The sequence below is a fragment of the Onychostruthus taczanowskii genome, unplaced genomic scaffold (assembly GCF_017590055.1).
Source record: "Onychostruthus taczanowskii isolate IOZ18803 unplaced genomic scaffold, ASM1759005v1 scaffold36, whole genome shotgun sequence".
Lineage (NCBI taxonomy): Eukaryota > Metazoa > Chordata > Aves > Passeriformes > Passeridae > Onychostruthus > Onychostruthus taczanowskii.
Genome location: NW_024501015.1, coordinates 6,424,901 through 6,447,727, shown reverse-complemented (window position 1 = coordinate 6,447,727; position 22,827 = coordinate 6,424,901). Strand labels below are relative to the sequence as shown.

Here is a 22,827-nt window from a genome sequence, read left to right as displayed (position 1 = left end):
CACAGTATGAAAACCTGAACAAAGAACTTTCAGGAGGAATTACTCCTGCCTTATTCATGGCACAGCAGCTGGTTGTAATGAATTTTAACTGTTTGGCTGCAATCACCCACAATGCATGCAATCAAAAGGGTTATGGCCCTGCTCACTCCTGCAGCAGCCTGGAAATGCTATCTCTGAAAATACAGGACGATTTTGGGAACCTTGATTTAAGCATTGTTGTTCTGCAATTTTCTGAAGAGGGAAATCAGCTGGTCAGTTGGACAGGGGGATGTGAACACCACTTCAGTAATCTGTGAATGGGAAAAGGAGCTTGGAGAGCTCCCTGATTTCTGCTTAATCCAAGTTGAACTCAAAGGGTATGGAACAGTGACATTTAGCTAGGGTTACTGGAAATTAAATATTGTTTACTTGATATTGCAATTGAATTCGGAACAGCTGTAGGATATCTTTAAAGAACAAGTCCCAGCTTTAGCATTTGTGTGTCCCTGAGAAAGTACTGAGATTTGCTGAACTGATGGCCTTTGCATGTGGTTTTAGGCCAACTGTCGCCTCTTGAATGTTTTAGTATATGCAAGTCACTTGAAGATCTTCATACCAAACTGTCTGAAAACAGCACACAGACTTCACCAACTAGAAGAAACAAGAAAAATGATTTATCATAAAAGAAGAAGCAGGAATCAGCTAAATTTAGAAACGATCTGTAGAGCAAAGGTGAGACAAAATAAAGTGCAATTATTTCCTAGACCAAGGGGGGAGAAAAAGGAGAAAAAGAGATTATGCCAATGCATTATTTTTCTGGGCCTCTATTGGCAGATTGAATTGTGTTGGGGATGGCTCATTTCTCCTCAGCAACAACAGCAGGTTTTAAATAATGCTTCGTATTTCCCAGGTTTAGCAGATGAAGAAAAGTAATTACTTGGGAGGCAAATAGTGCAGATTTGCAAACAGAGGAGAATGTTTTATGGCCAGACTTGCAAAAATTTGGCTCCTGCAGAGGCCAGAAGATTCTGCATCTGCTTTAATCAATGTGGGTTGGTCCTTGTTGATTATTTCTTTGAGATATTCGTGGCTCTTAAGGGAGTAATTTTATATTCTCCAAGACAATGTGACTGTACAGCTTCACAGAGAGGGCAACTTACCTGCAAATTCAAAGTGCATGGCTTTTGAACTGTAAGAACTTCTGGTTCAGAGAAGTCTGAGTTTTGTGTTTTGTTTTGTTTTTGAAATGTCATTGTTCTTTCATGTCTGTATTTAGGACCCATTGGCCTCGAAATGTTGCATGTCTGAGCTTGCAAACACATGGATGCTACAGACAGCAGAAGACTCTCTGTTTGCTTTGATCAAGGGAGTCTGATATTTCTTTGAGATCCCCATGGTTCTTGGGGTGGTAGTTATAGACCATCTACAGCTACATCAACGTTCAGCTTTTCCTCATGCAGAGGGCAACTCACCAGCAGATTGAAGCTGAATGTCTCCTCAGTTTATTAGCAAATGACCAAGAGAAAACCAAAAGAGCCTGGAAATGCTGAGCAATGCAGTGGTGGGTGTAGAGACACCCTGTGGTGTCACCTTGACTGCTTTAGTTTTCATGACGGTGGAACTGGGTTGGAGTGTGATGGGATTTGGTCTCCCTGTCTCCCTGTTTATAGTGACCCTGCTGTAATGTATCTTCTTTAAGATAAGATCTTCTTTAAACATAAGAGGCAAGGAGAGAGGGGAGAGGGCAAGCAAGCACTGTATATAGCATCTGTAACATTTAATTATATGAGACAGGGATTTTCCAATAGGCCTTGCAACACAAAGAACATTCAGCTATCAGCATCACAATATATATTTTCTAAATCACAACACCCACACATTTCCTTAGCCAAGTAGAAGTTTTCCCTCCATGGCTGCATATCTAAAATTAGCCTGAAGGTCAAATCTGAATAGAAATACCCTTATCATTGAATGTGCTGGGAATGATTGGTGCAGTGGGCTCAATTTTCCCATCGAAAACCTTCATTTTTTTTTTTTTTAAATAACAGTTGCTTTTACAGTCAAAGAGCTTGGAGAAAGGCAAAATGAGGCCTGCTGTATAAAATCAACATCAATATTCTGCTTTCACTGCAAGGCTATTTTTATTGCCAACCATTTTCAATGTAACAAGATGGATATAGTGAAGCCACAGTGTAAAAGATGCAGCAAGAGGCTTCTGAATAGCAAGGCTGAGCACAGACATACGAAAGAAAGGCTTTGAAACTCGGAAGATGTTTGTATATGAAGAAAGACACAATGAAGAATTCTAAGTTAAGAAATGTATTGTTGAGAAGAAGTGAATAGTTCAGGTCTAAAAATAGTTTTTTAACCTGCAGTTGTATTATGTGGGGACTAAGCAGCCTATGCTGCATAAACGCGAAAGCACCGTCCTGCAAGAAGTGCATTTATCAGCCACAGTGTTTTATTGAGTGCTTTAATAATACAAGTGTACATCAACTGATCCACAGTCAAAAGTGGCAGGTCCCTAAGAAATTTACAAGCACTTTTTTTTTTTGTTTTTTAAGTAAATCAAAATACATATTAATTTGTTCAATGCAATAGCCTTTTGTGTGGGAAACAGAAGGCTAGTGATTAACACAGTCTTAGTAATGCACAGTGATTCTTGATTTTAAGCTTTTATACAAAACTTGTTCCCAGTAGCATGCACCCACCATTAAAGACTTCAGTACAAAAAAATAACCCTAAACACTACATTTAAGTAGAAATGAGATATAATTCTGAATTTGTTTGTTTTCCCCAAAACCACATGAAAGAAAAAAAAAAACCAACCCCACACATTAATACAAAGCTTTCTGATAAAGCTCTATACTATTACAGATCCAACATTCTTTGCACTGATAACCAAAATTCCCTGTCTACATTTGAGGGAAACAACTTTCAAGTTAACAGAACAAAAAAAAAAAAAAAAAAAAAAAAAAAAACCAAAAAAACCCAGAACAAATAAAAATAAAAATAAACCAAAATGAAACAAACAAACAAAAAAGGGAAGTAAGGACGACCTTTTGTCACAAAATGGTTCAAGATTTAATAAAAAATAAGAATGAAGGGAAGGGCTATTGATGCACTTAGTGAATGTGCTTGCACAGGTCCAGCAAATCCTAGAGGAGGTTCCTATGTGGCGTATCGCTTGGTCCACTGTCTGGCCATTCTGTCGTGCTCTGCTCTGTTAGTCATGTACTGAGTGGCAATGCTTCCAACCAGGGGGTCAGCTGAAAAGGAAACACAGACCTGTGAAATGCATGTCAGCCCCGAGAGGACAAAAAAGCTATTTTTAGATCCACATTCCTTCAGTTCTCTCAGGTCTAATAAGGTGCCCACATATACCAGCCTAGTTTTCAAAGCAGGAAAGGAAGGAGATGAAGGTGAGATGGATGGCAATTAGCTATACATGTCTCATAAACATTTTTATAAAGTTCTACCTCACAAAAAAATGTTTTGATAAATTTTTTTTTTAGCTAAAACTCACCTTCAGGTCATGTAATTTATTTACGATGTTAGACTCCCACAACTATTCATATTCTCACCTAAGAAGAGGATGAGATCTAATTCTATTATCAGGTTGAATGTTGTTTCATTTTCTTTAAAATACTTTTAGTTTCGAAGCATAAAGAAATGTAAGGAATTAGGGAAGCAAGTATTATTTTCAAAGCAACAGAAGTTAATTCCGAATTTTGGGATATTTAAATTTAATTTATGGGATCTTTCTGAGCATTCCTATGGCCAGAATGCTGCATGATATGGTTTGGATGTACTAATTACTTCACAAATAATTAATCAAAACCAATCAGTCCCCTAAATAAAACAACCCAAGACATTCCCACAAATGACTGTATTTCATGAACTTTTTTCTTTTTCAGACAACATTTTTTCTCATTTTAAGCATACAAAATTTATAGTTTCCCCCTTTTTTTGAGGGGGATATTTGATATCTTGGTATTTCTGCCGTGACAGTAAATGTTCTTAGGTTGTACCATGCAAGTTCAGAGGCACTGATACCACACTTCTCCCTGACTTGGGACAGATGAAGATGACTTCTTGTGAAAGCCAGGTATTAATCAGCTTTGCTGTTGTCTGGAGATGGTGCCACTGAACAATCTGAGCATCGGCTTTCTCGGTACCGTTGTAATCTGAGTGTGGTGCTTGCACCGTTAACCACGGAATTTCCCAGGACAAGATGTCAGGCCTTCTGTCAAGCAGAGTAAATCTGGGCTTTTTTGTTTGGTTGTTGATGATAAGAGTTTATGATAGGGGAAACATGTTGGCTTAGCCAAAAATCGTTTGATTGGCTGACTGCCAATCTCACTGAATATTAGTGAGTAATATCTACTAAAAAAAGGTTCTTTTGCTTTCCATGCATAACCTGCACTTTCAGGAAGAGCCCGTGATTTGAATGTTAAGTTTCCACCTTCTAAATCAGTAAAACAAATTATCACTGTGACTGCAGTGTATTAAGTCCCTGCAGTCTCAGTCCTGCAAACACTTACTGCATGAGCTTAACTTTAATATCTTAATATATCCAGAGGAGGTCACTGAGGCCTGGACTTGATGATTTTTACATGCACGTGTGTAAAAGAAGCACATCTAAGTCTAAGATAGAGTTTAAAAGTTGTAGACTGGAAAGTATATCACCTTTAACTCCACAGCCAGGAAGAAAAACTCTGTAGGGGATTTTCTGAGGGATTTTGTCCTGTGCAAACAGGAGGTTAACAGTCTACCGGCTCTTAAGTAGCAAAAATTATTTGTGGCTGGAATGAGGTTTGAGAAGCACTGCCGGGTAAATGGGGAACCTGAGCAATAGGAAAGGGTAACATTTCTCTTTGCAAAATATTTCCCTAAACAGCAATAGGAAAACCTTGTCATAGTGTAATGGCAGCTTGGGGATGAGTGTGAGAGCACTGCTGCAAATTCCCACATCCTCCTCGGACACAAAGCCCCTGTGCAAAGAAACACTTCCACAGACTTGTGGAAAAATGGAGACTAAGGGCTGAACTTGAAAGGAATCGTTGAAGCAAAATTTGAAGCATATCCTGGTTTTCATGCTTGTAGGGGAAGGTGGGGTTTGGCCTCTGAGGCATCTGGCTGGGAAGGGTTGCAGGAATATCACAGCGTTACCATCTGGAATGCGGCAAGTTCTTATTGAGGTTTAGTGTGTATTTAAAGTGGTGCCTCTGAGATCTTTATAAAACCTTGTATGAGTCAGTGAAAGTGATGTACTCTAGTAAAGGTTTATCTAGTTCAAACCTGGAAGTTTTTTCATGTGCAGGATGAATGTTTCTGAGAAAGCATGTCTTTCACATTGAGAGCTGTAAATTGATTTCCTTGATATACTACAAGGCTACTGAGGATCACATCATCATCCCCAAACCTCGATGATAATTAGAATGTTTGACTTCCTAGTGTGAGGTTTCATCTATATCTCCTTTTAGGAGCAAGAAAGTATTTCAAAATCATACATCTTTACAAGGCTTTGGAAGGTACAGGCTCTTCCCCCAACCTGCTTCCAGCATGGGACGATGTCTCCTTTCCTTTGGGGTGAGAGAATCAGTGAGAGGCATTCTTGGTAAAGTGTGGAAATCTGTTCAAGTCCAGTAATGTAAAGAACTGGGCTGTGTATTTATCCATGTGTTCGAGCCTTTGTCTCTGCAGTGCTTTTTTTGGCAGCTGAAAGAGTGGAGGTGATGGCCTGTCAGATGTCTCAGGTATACAAAGCTTTAGTTGTAGGTGTGTAAATTCCTGCTGAGTGACCTGAGAATCAACTATCAATCATCTCAAGTGCTTCCCCCAAGCCAGTGCCTCCCTCCACTGGGGTCTGTCTGTACGAAGCAGGACTGTGGAAGCAAAGAGAGGTCCTTGCTTGCTGTAACATGAGCAGGACCAGCTGCACCCACAGCCAGCTGCAAAGAGAACACTACTAAAAGGTACTTTCAGTAATTACAGCAATGACATTGATTTTTTTCAGTCAGGCTGTGTGTTTTGTTGGTTATAACAATATTGAATAAAAAACCAAACCCACTGTTTGGGAAAGCCACTTGCTCATTTGAGAGCAAGGAATTTCTTTCAAGGAATAGAAAAATAGTTATTGACAGTGAGGCTCAGCTATTTCACATCTCTCTTAGAGGGTCTGGAGCTGTGTCACACGTAAATATGTATGAGGACTTAAAAAAGGACACTTTAATAAGTGCTTCAAGAACTGGCTTATTTTAGCAGTTGCTGTGAAGCCATAAAGCCATCAGGAGGCACAACTGCTTTGTTTGGGAAGCCAGGACAGCTGGTGAGGAGGCAAATGTAAACTTCAGACCAGAGCCACCCAAGCAGGGGCGCAGCGGCCAATTTGAGGCAGCACACTGCATTTTTGCCATGGGATGTAAGGACAGTGTGTGAGCTCCAGAAATGCCATTGGTCTCTCCCTGCAGCTGTGTGGGCAGCTCCAGCCAGCAGGTCCAAGGAGACACAGCTCTCAACACTCCATGAGTCACGAGTCACCACTGCTGCGTAATTTGCCGTGGCAGGCCGTAACACAGAGATTGCAAGATACATTGAACCATCTTAATTAAAACAATTAAAAGATTTAACTCCCAACATGCACAAGCCTTTGTTATAGTGCCCAAGTCCTACAAAATATCAAGTAAGAGGAAGAAATTCTACAAAACACCAAGTATGAGGAAGAAACAATGGTCCCCATTTACCCCCCTATGCTATGTAGCACGTGGTTGAGCACCACCTGGTGCTGCACTTTTTAAGGGTTATTGTGAAATATCCACTAGTAAGGCCAAATATGTATCTGTAAAACATCCACTGCATAAACTATCTAATTAAGAGATGAAAAGGAAAATTGGATCTCAAAATTCATAACAACATTTTTCTTTTGTTTCCATTTCCCACTACCAGAAAGCTTTCTTATTTTCCATTTGCATATATCTGTGGTTTTAATCTTGATGCTAGAAATTTGTTTCTATAACTAGTCAACTGCTCTAGTTTTTAATGTTTTTTTTTTTTTTCCTTAAAGAAGTAGCATGATTCATCAATGAGTCAGGGTTAATTTCAGAATTTTACTCTAAACAGGACTGTATCCAAATGACAACAATTACCAGGGGATAGGAATATAAAGCTATGCCAGGAATGTGTTGCTGAAACAATCTTGTGAAATTAAAATAAACCTACAATAAATTAATAAAAAGCATATCTATGCAACTCATGGCCTGGTAGGAGATCACCAGATGCATGGTGTCTGGCTTGAGAGCTGGGATGGCACCCTCTGTACACAGCTCCCTCTCTGTCCTGTGGGCAGGAATGGGCTTCCCAGCCTTTGGGGTGCTGGTGGCTGTGCCAGCCTGGAGGAGCTGCTGCAACTCTGTGGACCCAGAAATCTTTAGGCCTTGTAATTTACTGTTCCTTCTAAAACCCACCCCTAGGATGCCTCCATAACCTTTAACTTGTGTGAATGAAATTTTTTATCCTGTACTCTGATTAACTCTCTGCAAAATATTAACATACCAGGAATTACAGGATCAAATTTCACATCAGAGGACAGTGTATGAGTAACGAAAATGTATAAAAAAGGCACCATATTATACAGGCAAGGACAGGAGCTATGGTTCAGCACTGTAGTTTACAAGGAAAATGTCAATCTAAAGAACTAGACTATGAAAAAAATCTTCTGGATGCTTTACAGCAAGACTGCAGCTGCTAAATCCCTCCTCACCTCACAATATGTAATCCTCATGTTATATTAGAATTCATGAAATTGCCCTGTATTTATGTTATTTTGAAAGCTGGGTGAGCTGGAGCTTGTCCCTAGCTTAAAAAGGTTGGATGCACTGCTTGACAATACCTTGTCATCTTCTTTTGCAGCCACTTAATATGACTGTATAAGGAAGAACATTTGTGTCACATGTCTATTGTAAGGCTAATCAAATTTACAGTTCAATTCTAGGGAGTTAATGCTATTGGGGATTTGGATGAGCTGAGGTTTGGTCATTACAAAATTTCAGCTGTGTTTAATGCTAGTTAAACTGCTTTATCATTCAGAAGGCAGACTATAATTCTTCCTTAAAAACTACTTTCCCCCCAAATAAATGAAAATATATTGCTACATGGTATTTTTCTCAGCTTGTATTTTTACAGCTATTTCTATGTCAGCAAATAGCAATTTCAGAGCAGAATTCTTCTCCTGGGCTTTGCAATGCTCTTTTAAAAATACAGCAAACATACTCTAGTGAAATAAAAAACGGAGATGGTGTGTTTAACAGCTTGATTTCAATGTGCCTTCCCCATCAACCACACAATATGCAATGAAATTCCAAGCGGTAATGCCAACATGGTTAAAGAGACACACATTTAGACTTAAAACGTACATTATGGGTGTTTGTATGCATTTTATATATTTTTTATGAGCATTTATAAAGTAGAATTTTATTTCCATTGCAGTATTTTGCAGTTTTAATAGAGAACAGCTGATGGAGCCAGTTATTACATCACCACAAGTGGGTTCTCAGAAGATTTCTGGAGTACCTTAAAACCTAAAAAAAACCCACAGCCCTATAAAAACTTCACAGTTTCTTCAGCCACATATTTAGAATGTACTTTTTTTTCTTGGTCCAGTTTAGATTCAGCTTTGTATCAGGCTGTAAAGAGTTGGGCTCCATCTGAAGAGCAGAGTTAAAGTGGAAGAATTTCCAAAGATTAGATGCAATTTGAAAGGTCTTATTCCTTCTCCTGAACAAAATGACTCTGCGCTCATAGGTGTGAGAGCACCCCATTGAGAGGATCTACAGAACTACCTGTACTGGAACAGCAGTCAGCAAAAATTAAATGTTTCCTATTCTTTGGACTGGATGTGTGACATGAAACAAGTAATTTTCTAGTTATTTTAACTTCAGTTACACATTTAGAAGAATTTTTGGTTTAGGGAATACTACTTTTTGTTTGTTTCTTTTAGGACAGCCTCTCTTATGAGATATTATGCTGTATTTATTTTTCAGTTAAAAAAATGTGGCATGCTTCAGCTCTTTTTTTTAAGGAAAAGTTGATGCGTTCTGTATGTGATCTACAGGATACCTGCATTGGAGTAATCTTTATACAGCAGTACAGGCAGGATTAGTTACCCCAAAACCAAACCTCTCCAGAATAAAAGTTCTTATTTTCAGTCACTACATTTTGTTTGGTGCTTTGATTGCAAACAGCAATGCAGGACAGAACATATTCCCACACTGGCTTGCAGTGAAAGCCAAGATTTCAGAATCCAATTTTTGTTGCTTTTATTATTGTACCAATCTTTAAGACCCAAAAGGCAAACTAAAAAAAAAAAAAAAAAAGAAAAAAGAAAAACACCAGTCTTCTTAAGAGCAAATGGTGACAGTTTGATTCACACCAAAACCACACTTAAACTTAATTTAAAAATTATTTAATATGTAATTATACTTTCTTATGTTGTTTTCAGTGGTATCCAGGTTAGTGTAATAAAAAGACCAGTCAGTGAAAACTGCAAACAGCGTGAGACATGCTATACCAAATATGTCACAGAACAATTTAGCACTCCAAGAGGAAGGGATTAAGAGAAGATGAATTGTTTGTGAGTAATTTTATTTATTGTGTCACTTTGCCTCGAAAAGTTTTCATAGTTAGCCACATATCACCTGTTTCAAACTCAGTGAAGTGCTAGAAGACCATGTCAAGGATACTGTGGGTCTTGATGTAGAAAATGAGATATGTGAAATGCATCACAGCATCCCTCAGTGATCTTAGAGAGGCAGTGTTGCTCTCTTTTGCTATCATTAATAATAATGCAGAGAGTAAGTAATTCTTTGGGGGCAGAGACAGGTGAAGTGGCCCACTGAATTACTCCACTAACCTTTCACCTTTGAAAAGAGTGCTGAAACCCAGGGCACGAGTAAAAAGGAGTGCGGCAGCGCTAATCCCTGTTTGTGCAGCAATAAAACGAGCTCACGGTCGGGAGCCTGATCAACACACGCGCACGAGCTGGAACAACAGCGTGATTCAAGGCAGAACAAAGGGTGGTAGCAGGGCTCTGAATTGCTTTACACAGCCTACAAGCTGAACTACAATTTATTCCCGACTTTCGCAAAATCACAATTTCAACTGTCCACGTAGAACGTATTTAACCATCTGCGGGGCTCTTTGAAAGCAATGCAGAAGAATGATAAAGTGATCAATGAACACTGTATTACAAAAAGAGAACAAATAAGATTAGTTTTTTCAGTAAATAAAAATGGTTCTCACTAGAGGAGAAAGGAGCACATTCTAGAAAGATCAAATGTCTACTAGGAAAAAGTCAGTGAAGCTAGTATCAATTTTAGAAATTACAGTTCACAGTAGAAACCATATAATACGACATATAATGAAGTCTGCTTCTCATTTCAGGAACTAGTTTTACAGATTTGTCTGCTCACTTCTCAACATTCAATAGAAACTTTCTAACATATATAGAAAGAAAGTCAAGTGGTCTTACAGTGGTGCTTTAGCTTCCCATCTGTAAAGCTGGACTAAAGCTTTTCCATCACCCAGGCAAGGTATCTAGATACCTTCAGAAATGTGGCTATACAGATGTACATCACAAAAAAGGCTGCCGTCCATGACTTGACTCGAAATTTTGAGCTCTGTAGGATTGCCAGAAATACATTTGACTTCTGCCAAGTTTGCACAATGATTGCAGTTACACACATATTAAGGCATACGTGAGTTGATTACAATGTCCAAACTGTTGTCTGGAGGAAAAAATGTTACCTATCTTCAAAAATAAAAGAGCTCTGCAAATCTAGTTTAGGAAACATCCATTTACTAAAATATCCATTTTGTAAGCATGGAGGGAGAAATTCATTCCTCTCTCTAGACTTGTGTTTGATTGCTGTCAGGCTACCTACCACAGACCCATGTGAAATATGAGGCTGCCTAAGAAAAAGATGTTTCAGAAATAAGGAGTATTATCTGGCCCAATTTTATTAACGCAGCTCTTAAAGGAAAGTGTTGGCAGTTATTCATCTCTGTATCTTGCCAAGGAAATCATTCTTGTTTAAAGAGAAAGATTTTTTTTCAGTCTTCAGTTTTTAGCAGGATTTCTATAAACTTTACTGGCTGACTGGGAGTTAGCTGAGGCAATCATGGATCAGCGAGGCACAGTGTACTGATCTTGAAGAGTTGTCTTTAATTAAGGAAGAACATGCACCTATTAGATGTGCCAGTATGCTGGAACAATTAAAATTCTAAAATAACACACTTCACTTCGATGCTTGGATGCGTCTCAATATTAAAAGCACAGATACATTAGCAATGTGTCTGTTCATAATAACTTACTCAGTTGGGAAGCAGTTGTTGCTATTAGAAAAAAATTAATAAAATGGTGTTAGTAACTGTAGAACTTAATTTGAAAGACATTACATGGCATGTGGTTTGATAAAATTTGAAGAAGCTACAGCAATATGCATTTGCCTTGTGGAAGATGGCTGTGAGTGGCTAATAAGAAAATCACAGCCCTCAGATCTCAATATGTTGTCAAGCAACCAAAATGCTAAGACCCATAATTAAACTGGCTTTTATCCATAGGGTCATAAGTGTATTTTCAGAAAAGCACCGTGGATGTGATTTTTTTCATGTGTCAGAAGATTCACTGAGAGAGGGATAGCATTCTGTAGGAATGCTCGTGTGTTTGGCATTTCTTCCGTCTAAAAATAATGGAACCAGTTTTCCTCTGGATTTGTCTCTCCTTATTTCCCACTAATCACCTCCTCCAGGCAAAGGCTTGACCTAGGGGTCTTACACATCCTGAGCAAACAGTTTAACCCCTAAGCAACTGAGGGTAAAGCTACTCTCTGTGACCATGCTTTGTGAGGGATTAGACATCCTGCAATCACACGTACCAAAGGTAGATTGCTCTGCAAGAAAACCAGGAGCTCCTGCAGGATCCACCTACCATGTGGAGTTGCAGAGGACAGGAAGGAAGGAGGTGTTACTGCATGGTCTGGTCTTTCAGACACTGAGAGGCTTCTAGACACTAAGGGAAAAATGAGTTCTAAAGCCATTTTCACTCTTAGAAGAGTGTTTGAATGTGAGTAATATCAAAAATCTTCAACTTAAACATACCCATTTTAGGTCAGATGCAGAAATCATCTGAATCCTGCTCTTGAATCTATCCCTTTATACCTTTATTGCAATTCATTCTTAGAAAATAGAAAAGCCTACATCTGCTATGAATGCTGCTTATTTTGCTTTAATCTGATTTTCCCCTTCTTGTCCGATTAAATCTCATCGTTAATTTGTCAAATGTAAATCCAAACTTTATTATTAATTTGTCAAATTTAAATTAAAAACTGCTATTAAGAATCCCATAAAAATGTCAAAAGAATACAAGAGGCCTTTATTTACAAAAGGCGGGGTTAGTGATGAATTTTATCCCTTCTAAAGGCCTACTAAATGAAACCCTTTCATAGCCCAGGGCCTCAAATCCCATGGCAGATTGAACATCCATTGGAACAGGAATAGGAACTTAGGTGTGCCTTGCATGAGCACACCTCCTGCTGTTACCCAATAACACAAAAAGCAGTCAGGCCTCTCCCTTCCCTACCTACACAGGTAATGACTGAGGAATCAGCAGGTGAGTGAGGAAACAATCCCATTTTAGCAACCAACTGGACTATCCACTTCTAGATTAACTTCAGAACATGAATATAATTAGGCCCAATTATGAACAGGTTCTAATAGGACTAGAAGGAAAAAAAAGGTTAAAAAAAATAAGTAGCACTCATCATGTAGGCAAGTTTTACTCCTGTATTAGTTGCAATGAAGTTACATGGCAATGCTGAAAAAAGATTCAATTTGTGATATTTTACAGCAATAATTTCTTATTTAGTAACAGTTAAAATAACTATTTGGAAATCTTATCTTTCCTGCCTGAGGGGTCACATTGACTCCACTGGCATGCCTGACTAAATGATAATCACGTTGCAAAATGATTTCAGGCATTGGCATAAAGAGTTCTGAGACTGAGCTGTAGAAAAAAGCTACGCAAGGTAGAGATGAAAAAGACACAAAAGGTTATTAAGGAATTCCTTCTGCTAGTATAATATTATGTCTCACAGTAAGTTCTACTTTCATGCCACTTTATACAGCCACTTTATCTAATCAATATTATAAACACCCAAGCAACAAGGATTCCAGACCCTGAGAATTTTCTGAAATCAAATTCATCTTGAAGATGTAAATGCTCCACTCCACAGAAGGGCCTTTTTCTAAGCCTTGTACAGATGGAAAATTCTACAAACAATTTACTAATCAAAGCTCTATTTCTGTATGCCACATGAATATGAAATCCTACAGTACAGCCCATCCTTAAATTTGGGACAATTGCACCATATATTTTGGTATTTAAGTAATTGTCTACAATTCCATCTAATGCACCTGAACTTAATTTGCTGTGAAAATAGGGATTCTGAAACACAGACTGCATATAATTTGTTTTATTTGTTGCCTTTGATAGATCTGCAAAACTGTAAAAAACAAACAACCGTTTCCTCCTCCCCTGCTGAATAAAGTAGAAAATTAGCCATGCAAAATATGAGAGACGTGTCTTGCAGCGGTGTAAATCATCTCTGAAGGTAGAATCTGAATGACTCAGGAATACTAATTTCTGAAATCTTATGCAAGAAAGTGAGAGAATAAATGATTTGATAGCTAACATATCCAAGATTATAAATTTTGCTTTTCAGGACTGACTACATTCTTATTGGGAATCTGTTAGCCAAATGTAGCAAGCTTCCTTTCAGCAGCTTAAAGAATGTGGAGCCGTGTGACTTCTATGGTGAAACAAAAATAATTGTATTTTAGGAACAGGAAAAATCAGTCTTAAAAATAGTTGTGCTAATTAGGGTCCTGAGGGCGGTTCTTAGGCAGTTGGAAATGTATGGCAAGAAATTTTAAAATCTGTCCTTGTCTTCATATTAAAAAAGGTACACAGAGAAAAAGAAAATCAACAAACACACACAACAAACCCCCACTTAGAAAAATGGAACAAAGTCTAAATGAAAAATCTGGAGTATAAAAGCTCAGCAGGAGTGATGCCAGTTTAGTCCATCCAGATTTGAGCTATTTTTACTGACTGGGAATAATGAATGTTAGATTAAGTTATTATGAAATTAGAATGTGATGTCTAAGTCTATTGATTCTCTAGTTTTATGTATTTTTCCTTTAAATATTTACAGTAATATTAGTGAGAAAAATATATTCAGTAGAATGGGTTAAGCCTGCAAGTGATGTATCTACTTCATTAAAAAAAATTCCAATGTGATTAAAGACATGTCTGTATTGGCAGACAAAACCTGCATGAAACAAAGAAAATATATGTAATGACTGCATAATATCAGAATGTATTCTAAAAGGCAGTTTGCTTTTTATATTGGAGCTCATTGAAATTAAGCTAGAAATCTGTATTTTATAGATGAGAAATAACAAAGAGCTTTATTTAAACACTTCACATTGGTAAACATTTAATGTTGAGGACTTATTTTGGTCTTGGTTCATGCAAAGATTTATTATGTGTATGCACTGGAGTACCTGTCTTCTCTCTGAGCTAATGGGCATAGGAAACCTCCACTGGTAGTATTTTAAATTATACATGTTTATTGGAAAGAAAATGAATTGTAACCTTTTGTATTTGTAGCATCCATCACTCATGCATTTTCTCAAGGACTGTTAATTTAATGATGGTTGAGCCTAAGCTTAAACTCTGTGCAGAAACTTGAGCAGAAATCAACCAACTTTTAAAAGCCAAACATGTGTATCTATCATGTAGCTTTCATAAGTTTTATGTAAAAAAAAAAAACAACCCAAAAGTCAGGTGTATATTTTTCCAGCTTTACTTCCATTTTGTGATAAGACTGTATTTTAGATGTTCTAGAAACCCTTTCTGAGGAATAATAAAAATGAGGAACAGTTAAGTGTTGTGACAAGACTCTTTTTTCTTATGAGTGCCAGTTACATCCCTTTACATTTATTTCTTGTCACAGATGTACAAAGCCTCTTTACTGATTTGGATTTTAGTCAATCTCTGATTTAATCATATGACATTTAATAAATGGATGGTTGGGTATTATTGTGTCTGAAGTTCAATTTTTCTCACATCTCCTTAAGCAAAAACAAATTAGGAGCAGAAATATTACTGAAAAGGATAAGAAATATTTAATGGCATGGTCAAAGCTTTTCCATTTAAGGAATGGTTGAAATCTAAGGTGATTTCTTCCAGATGGAAAAAATCCACAAAATAAGATGTGACAGATAATTTGGTAAAGAAATTAAAAAAAAAAAAAAAAAAAAAGTGGTCTTGTTCATCTTTTCCATGGCAAGAAAGGAACACAAAACCCCAACACATTTAGCAGAAGTTAAAAGAAGAAGACGCTTCATACGTCAAATTGTTAAGCACACACAAAAAGTCTAGTGTAGGAATACTAGAAGGTGATTTAGGGAACTCAAAAAAGAATTAGAAAACTTGGTAGCCATGCACCACCTGTGCTACCACTGCAAAGGCATGAAGGTCATGCTTCAGCACATAATCTGTTAGCTGTGGCTAAGAGGGAATTTCCTCTCCTCTGTATTACTTTGTGAGTAAAGTGCTTTGAGGGATTTTTGCACTTTTCTCTGAACCACTGAGGGATGAGCAGTTGCAGGTAATGTATCTGACTCAGTGAGTAGCACTGGTCTTCTGCTAGAGAGTCACTGTACTTCTTCTACTCATTATCCTTTGCAGAGCTCCAGATACATCAGAAAAAAAAAAAGGAACAGGGTAAGCGTGTGTGTGACTGGCATGTGGAGCTATAGCTAATGACTGCATCATGCCTTGGATACCACAAAATCCAGATTTTATTTTTAAAAATAATCCCTACCATTTGCTTTCTAAATTACATAAAGCCACCAATTTTCTCATGTAAATATTTCCAGACACTTTTTCAGAAAAAAAAAAAATTAAACACACTGTAGACTTCTGAAACCATAATGGGGGGTTTAAAACAAAGTATTTCTAAACAATCTTACCTCTACAGTTGTGTTAATCTTTTTAATGAAGTCTTGTGAGCTTTGAATAGCCTAAATCTAAACACACTAAAAGCCTCTATGCTCACAAATAATAGTCTTCTACCCATAAGGTGTTGTCAAAGTGCAACTGAAAAGAGCAACGATTTAGGCCAACATCAATAGTAATCCTGATCCAAGCCTCCTCCCCCTGCACACATAATTAGGAGATATTCCAAGACATATTTTCCTGAGAACTACTAAAGGGATGACAGTTCACAAATGTTTTCCCTGCTGTTATAATAATCCCCACAGTTATGAGTTCATGTTGAGGGGACTTATTCAACTGATAAGAACAAATCTTGTAACAGTTTCATCAGCTTTTCATGGCAAAGGAAATTAATTCTATTTCAATGCATATCTATATGCAATTTTCATAACGTGATGCTGCATTTCTTGCATTTACATCTGTTTAATACCATGTTTATAGATCATGTCCACAGAGTTGAAGATATATAGGTGCATGTGTCTGCAAATATTTAAAGACCAGATGTATAGCAAGTCTCTTCCTGGCAGTGCTGAGAGGCTCCTAGTGAGACTTCAGATGTGTAAATCCCATGGGAAGTACTGAAAACCCTGTCAGCTGTCAGCCAGCAGCTTTAGGTGCCTGAATGCCTTTAACATATTGGTACTGCCTGTTCAGCTCAGAGTATGAGAAGCTGCAAGTGATTCAAACTATAGAATAAAAGTTAGTGTTGTATGCACACTGCAGCATAACTGGTATAGCACAGTACCTTTTAAATGGAATGGAAAGAGAAAGCACTGATGGACTACCAAGAATTTGTAAATATCAGCTCTAGATTCTGTGATACAATCAGTGCAAATACATAAATTTACCTATGTAGCAGGTTCTGCAAAACAGGGAGGGGAACATACAGTATGTATAGATACACAAGTACTTCCTTGCAAAAAGAACATTGTCGCAGGTGATGAGATCTCTTTGCTCATGTTTTTCTCAAGACAGCCCCATTTTTGACGAAGTCATTCTGCACTCACTGAGAGCAGAACAAACTCCATCAGTTTTATGCTGCATTTTCCTTTCATGCTCCCTTAGGACAACTTCTTAGGATGGCCTTTATGCCAAACATCCATTTGCTCTGCTCCCCGTCCAGCAGCACTGAGGCACCAGAGCAGCCCCACACTGCACTTTGTCTTTGCTGAGCCAGAGCCTCCTGAGTGAGCTCATCTCATCTGGAGACAACTCACACCAGAGACGTAAAAAGGAGCAGAAAGGTTATGTTGCAGCTCAGAACAAACCAAAAAACCATTACTCCCTGAACTGATTCCTGGCTGCTTCAACTTTCATTTACTCTGTGTTACTTGTTGCCATGCTTGAGTGACATGCATAGAGTATTTTCCTGCTTCAGATACAAAGAAAGCATTTTCCATTGTGTTGAAACAGCCCAGAAAACTGCCCACTTCCTGACAGAGTACAGTATACAAACTATGAAGAAAAGGGAAAAAACCAGCTCCAAGCTAAAGAATATAAATAATCTCAGACAACAGAGCAATTTCATTGTTTACATGACCCTCTGCTGCTTACAAAAAGGATATATGGGAAAATGAGATTGTTTTGTCGTGTGTCTGATAGTACTGTGTTGACATTGCACCTGGTAGCCTGTGGGTGCCAGGAAAGAATCAAAGTACCACGGCTTAGCCGGTCTCATAAAATTGGACAAATTAATATTGTTTTACCAAATTAAAAGTGTTTCAGTCATTTTCCAGAATATTCATCACATTTGACAATTCAACTCAAATATGGATTATTAAAGAATATTTATAATTTTAATGAGTATTTATAAGGAGTACTTATAGTTTTCCTGTCTTCTATATGTCTTGACAAAGATGTTCAAAAAGGAAACAAAATTTCACTAGAAACCACAACAGCATGTACTTGGGCAGAGGAAAGCCCAAGAGTCCTTTTTGATAAACTGAACAAAACTGATAAGATGTTAAATGAAAAAGAAAAAAATTCAGATTGGATTCTGAAGCAGTTTCTGATAGTAGCAAAACATGCAGATTATGGCTTTAAGGAAAAAAATGATAAGAATGAGGAAAATGAGAAATGGCCCATCCCTTGAACTTGCTGTCATCCAGAGTTTCTAAATTCACTTCACAACTGGGGGTGATGGGAAGAGAAGGAATGATAATTGGGAAGTCTAAAAAATTGCAGAAGGAACACCTGATGTGAACCAGCACTGACAGAAAGCAGCCTCTACTACGGGGAAGCACCAGGTGAGGAGGAACATGGTACATGCTTCCTGCTAGATTGAGATATATGGAGAAATGGAGAGAAACAAAGATACATCCAGGCTGCTGAGTGGTGAGGAGCATGGACCTGTTGTTCATTACCTAGGGCTGGGTAGCTATTTTAAAGTTGGAACATGGAAGCCAAATAGCAGAGCTGTGACCACAGGTCAGCTAAATTCCCACTCAGAGCCAAATGCTCCAGCATGGAACAGATTTTATTATTACAGCTATGTTACATTTTCCTTTATTAAGCTGCCTTGGATTTATTTTAAACTTTTTTTTTTTTTTCGTCTGTTTTTTTTTTTTACTTTTTTTTTTTTTTTTTTTTTTTTTTTTTTTTTTTTTTTTTTTTTTTTGGATGGGAAAGCGTTTTCAAGTATCACAGTAATCCTGAAAATAGATCTTTTTTATTGATACAGTGGACATCTATTAGTGTATTAAAATGCATGCTGGTATGGCTGGGGCTTTGCTGGCTGAAGAAGCAGAGCTATTCCTGTGGAACCTGATGCACTGACACACACTTGGTTTTTAAGTGGCTGTGGCAATTCTGGCTCTTGGTGCCCCTGTGCCAGAGATGATCAGCCAAAAGCAGTGCCAGGAGCGTGGAGTGTGTCAGTGGGCATCAAAGACTGGCAGCCTCAATGCAACTCCTGGAGGGAGAGGCATTTTCCTGAGAAGGCTTAAGTGAACCTACTCCCCTTTGTCTGGGGTGTGCAGAAGACAATTCCATGGGTATTGTACTGGATATTGGGTATTCCAGGTATTTCCATCAATACCTTACACAAATTTGTATAGATTGTGGAATTGCTACAAACAAACATTCTGATGAAGCTTAAGTTTCCCAAATACCAACACAAATTCAAAATGTAGAGGTGCTCAAAGCTTTCTAGACAGCAAATCTATCCATGTTGCACTTGGAGATATGAACCCTGGCTGGAGCAATTCTAACAGTTGGATTTGGGATGGCTGCTGAAGGCAAACCTGCCATGGGACAGAGCAATGGCATTGAAGCAGGACACCAATTTCCCTCCAAGAATCTATACTGCTGTCTGAAAAGGAAATGGGCTGAGAAATCACTAATTCAGTTCCCTCCCTTGCATGTTGTTGCTGACTTACATCTCCCCACCTACTCGTGTTTTGCAGAGGTTCTGGTAACAGCATCAATTCCAGCAGCTTTGTAGCAGGGCAAATACCATTCAGGCTTTTAGGGCTTTTAAGATTATGTTGAAAAATCACTCTCCAAAGTGCTGTTTTAGATCCCATTGAGGATCAAAGATATGCATTAAATTACTCTATTGAGATCTTTTCTGCAAAAGATGACAGAACTGGGATTTCATACCCACAGCAACAAGAGCACAGAACCTTAAACACCCTCAGAAAAATGGTAAGGGGGAAAAAAAAAGAAAAAAGAAAAAAGGAAAAAAGGAAAAAGAATAATGTAATAACTGAACCCCATGTCCAAATTTTCTTAAGTACCAGAATCTTCATGCAGGTGTATGTAAGGGTGTTAATATCTCCTAAATCATGCCAAACCACGTGGATAACTTGCAATTGCAACAGAAAAAGAACAATAGCATGTTATCCAAAATTGCTTGTTATACCTACTCTGTGATAAAAACAAGAGGTTTCTGGGGAAGATAAAGGCAAAATGCAAGGATGACTCATATGAATAAAGTTGAAAATCATGTCTTGTGTCCCTTAGTGAGACACATAAAGATCCCCATAACCTCAGGATCTTTCACTTTGCTTATCTATGCTTAGATAAATGTAAGTCATTAAAATGCACAGCCACATTACTTCATGTGGGTTAACAGAGTATGAAACCATCCAGTAAATTCATGATTCATGGCAGTACTTGCAAAAAGCAGCACATCCACTTCTAACCAGGATACAATATATTTGAAAGCCACAATGTATGTTGCAGAGTTTTTTAACATAAATAGTCCACTTTTCAGATGTGCTGTAATACTGCAACTACTATAAAAATTGATGGGTCTCACATAAAAGAAATGTAGTGCTACTCATTTACTCTCAAAAGTACATTTATTGTGAGGACACGCATGCTTCAACCTCAAACTACATTCACAGCAAACTTTACAGGGAACACTAAACAAACTGCCTCACACCTTCTGGTGAGTTTAAAAGGTAACAAGACAAGCATCTTTACACTGATAATATATTACTGAAGCATCTGAGAGCAGAGCAACCAACTCAACTAGTGCTGACCCCAGTGAAGTGGGTACTGCAGGCAGTTTTTTGAGCATATCCTTTGCCAGAGGTTAATACAGAGGTTTCGCCCTTTCTAGCAAAAGCTTTTTCTTTCTTTTGCTCTTCCTTTCTTTTTTTTCCCCCTTTCCCCCCTTTCCTTCTCCTCTTTTCCTCTCTCCACCATTTCACTCAATTGGGCTAAAAAGCAGACAAATAGTGAAAATGACAGGGCTAAGACAGAAATGACCTTCAGTGGGGCTGCCAAGTGAGATAGGCACATCCAACAGGGAGCAGTAAATATTTCCACCCGGATGACGGTGATGATGAGCAGGTTAGTCTGTCTAGCTGTGCCTCATGCCCCAGTGAACTCCAAGAGTCAGGAGCATTCAGAAAGGATGAGTGCAGTGAGGATGAGCGGGGGAACAGAAAGCTTCTCTTACAGAAGGAGGCTCATAGGCACAGGTCTGGTAGAGTGCATCAAATAAAGACAACAGGGGAAGAGGATGGTTCTTCATTAGTACATCAGGAGTGAAAACCAGAAAAATGGTCACTTAAGGTACAGGACAAGACTCGCTTAAAAACAAGTGGGTATAAAATTCCTGTGAGTCAGTTCAGGTTAGGAATCAGGCAGAGGTTTCTAAAGAGCAAAGCAAGCGAGGCTCTGTAGAGCCCTTCAGCAGTTACTTTGGCTACAGCTGCCATCCAAATGTTCAGCCTAATATTTGTGGGAAAGCAATATCGTGGCTGGCCACATCTCAGTCTGCCACTCATCCTCTGTGTGCACCCCCCTGGCATGCCCCCATCGCACGAGCTCGCAGGGAAGAGGGCCAGGAGCAGCAGCAAAGCATTTGCTTCCAGAATGTCAACTGAGGGATAAAATCACCACTGACAGTGGAACTTGCATGTGGGGAAAATGGTAAGGAGCCAGAGCCAGAGGATGACACCAGAAGGGAAGAAGCTGGTGTGAGGGAGAGGTAGGCTTTGTTCTGATGTTCTAATCAAGGCTTAGCTGTCTGTTATTAAGCAGACATGATTCGATGTTAAGATTGTTCAGACATTGTGGATATTCAGGCTAGCCAAGTTCTGATTTCAAATGCGAAGAAGGAAGCCATGCAAAGAAAAGTGTTGCAGTGTTACAATTTATTTTCTCTGAAGCATTTGCAAATGATATTTTTCCTGGGGCTCAAGAACCTTTGGCAGGGCCAGGATGGCAATGATGAACTGAGAAGAAACAGTCTAACCCAGATCAGCATCACCAGCTCTGTAACTATAACAAATAATTAATTTGCTTAGCACTTCAAACTCAGTAAAACACAAAACCTCAATGGCCATCTGCACTTGAAAGCTCTTCGGATTAAGGAAGTGTGGAAATTTACACTCCCCAGGCTCTGCTTGAGCACTTAAGTATAGTTGACTTTTAGTCCAAGCAAGACAGGCTTTTGTAACTTAATATATTTTCAAAATGGGGAGTGTCCACACACGGAGTTACTCTGCAGTAACTAACTGCCCCCACAGGCCAGCCCTAGCCCTAGCAGCTAACATGGAAGCAGGCATTTTCAGCACTCAAGCACAGAGCCTATAAACACTCACTCACTCACTCACTCACTCACTCACTCACTCACTCACTCACTCACTCACTCCTCACTCTGTTTCATGCAGGTGAAGGTATTTATCAGGTTTTGTGGGGTTGCTCATGCACATGCCAAAGTATTTACAGGGCTGGAACCCTGATTTGTAGAAAGGCACATGTGCTGTGGCCTCGAGTACCACCTCAGAGAAAAATACTAATGCCTGGAGTGGGCTAGTGCATCCCACCATCTCTCCCATCCCTCTGATACGTTTGGCTCTCTTGCACTCCCAGATAATGCACATGTGTTCAGTCATACACAAACCCTACAACACCCCTTCCCCCCATGGAAAAGGCAGCCAGCTGTTACAAAATTCAGACCTTTCATTAACACAGTTTAGCGGCTGATACTGCCAAGCAAAACAGAGACAATTAATAATAATCAGGACTGAAGGGTCTGAGACAGCTTATGAGTAAAGGATTGTATTAGCTCTTTAAAAAGGACAAACTTGCTCCTGCCTGGAGTGATAGGGAACAAAGGGCGGTGATGTACAACCAGGGAGGAAAGAGACTCTCTCCGTGGCTTTTGTAGATTACTGTGTGAATGACAGGAGCGGCAGGAGCAAATACCTCTTTTCATTTGCTCAGCCTGCTGGAGAAGAATAGCAGTGCTTGCCAACGAAGCTGCAGCT

At 38.7% G+C, this 22,827-nt stretch overlaps 1 protein-coding gene across 2 annotated transcripts in view; it reads right to left on the bottom strand.

Annotated features, from left to right (window-relative positions):
* Window positions 1-2,422: 2,422 nt before the first annotated feature.
* Window positions 2,423-22,827, bottom strand: part of LOC121339575 (ubiquitin-conjugating enzyme E2 E2) — a 201,384-nt gene continuing 180,979 nt past the window's right edge. For both annotated transcript variants that reach the window (XM_041411464.1, XM_041411465.1), the window contains exon 6: window positions 2,423-3,248. In XM_041411464.1, coding sequence (XP_041267398.1) covers window positions 3,151-3,248 — 98 coding nt within the window. In that variant the 3' untranslated portion in view covers window positions 2,423-3,150. The remainder of the gene's footprint in view (window positions 3,249-22,827) is intronic.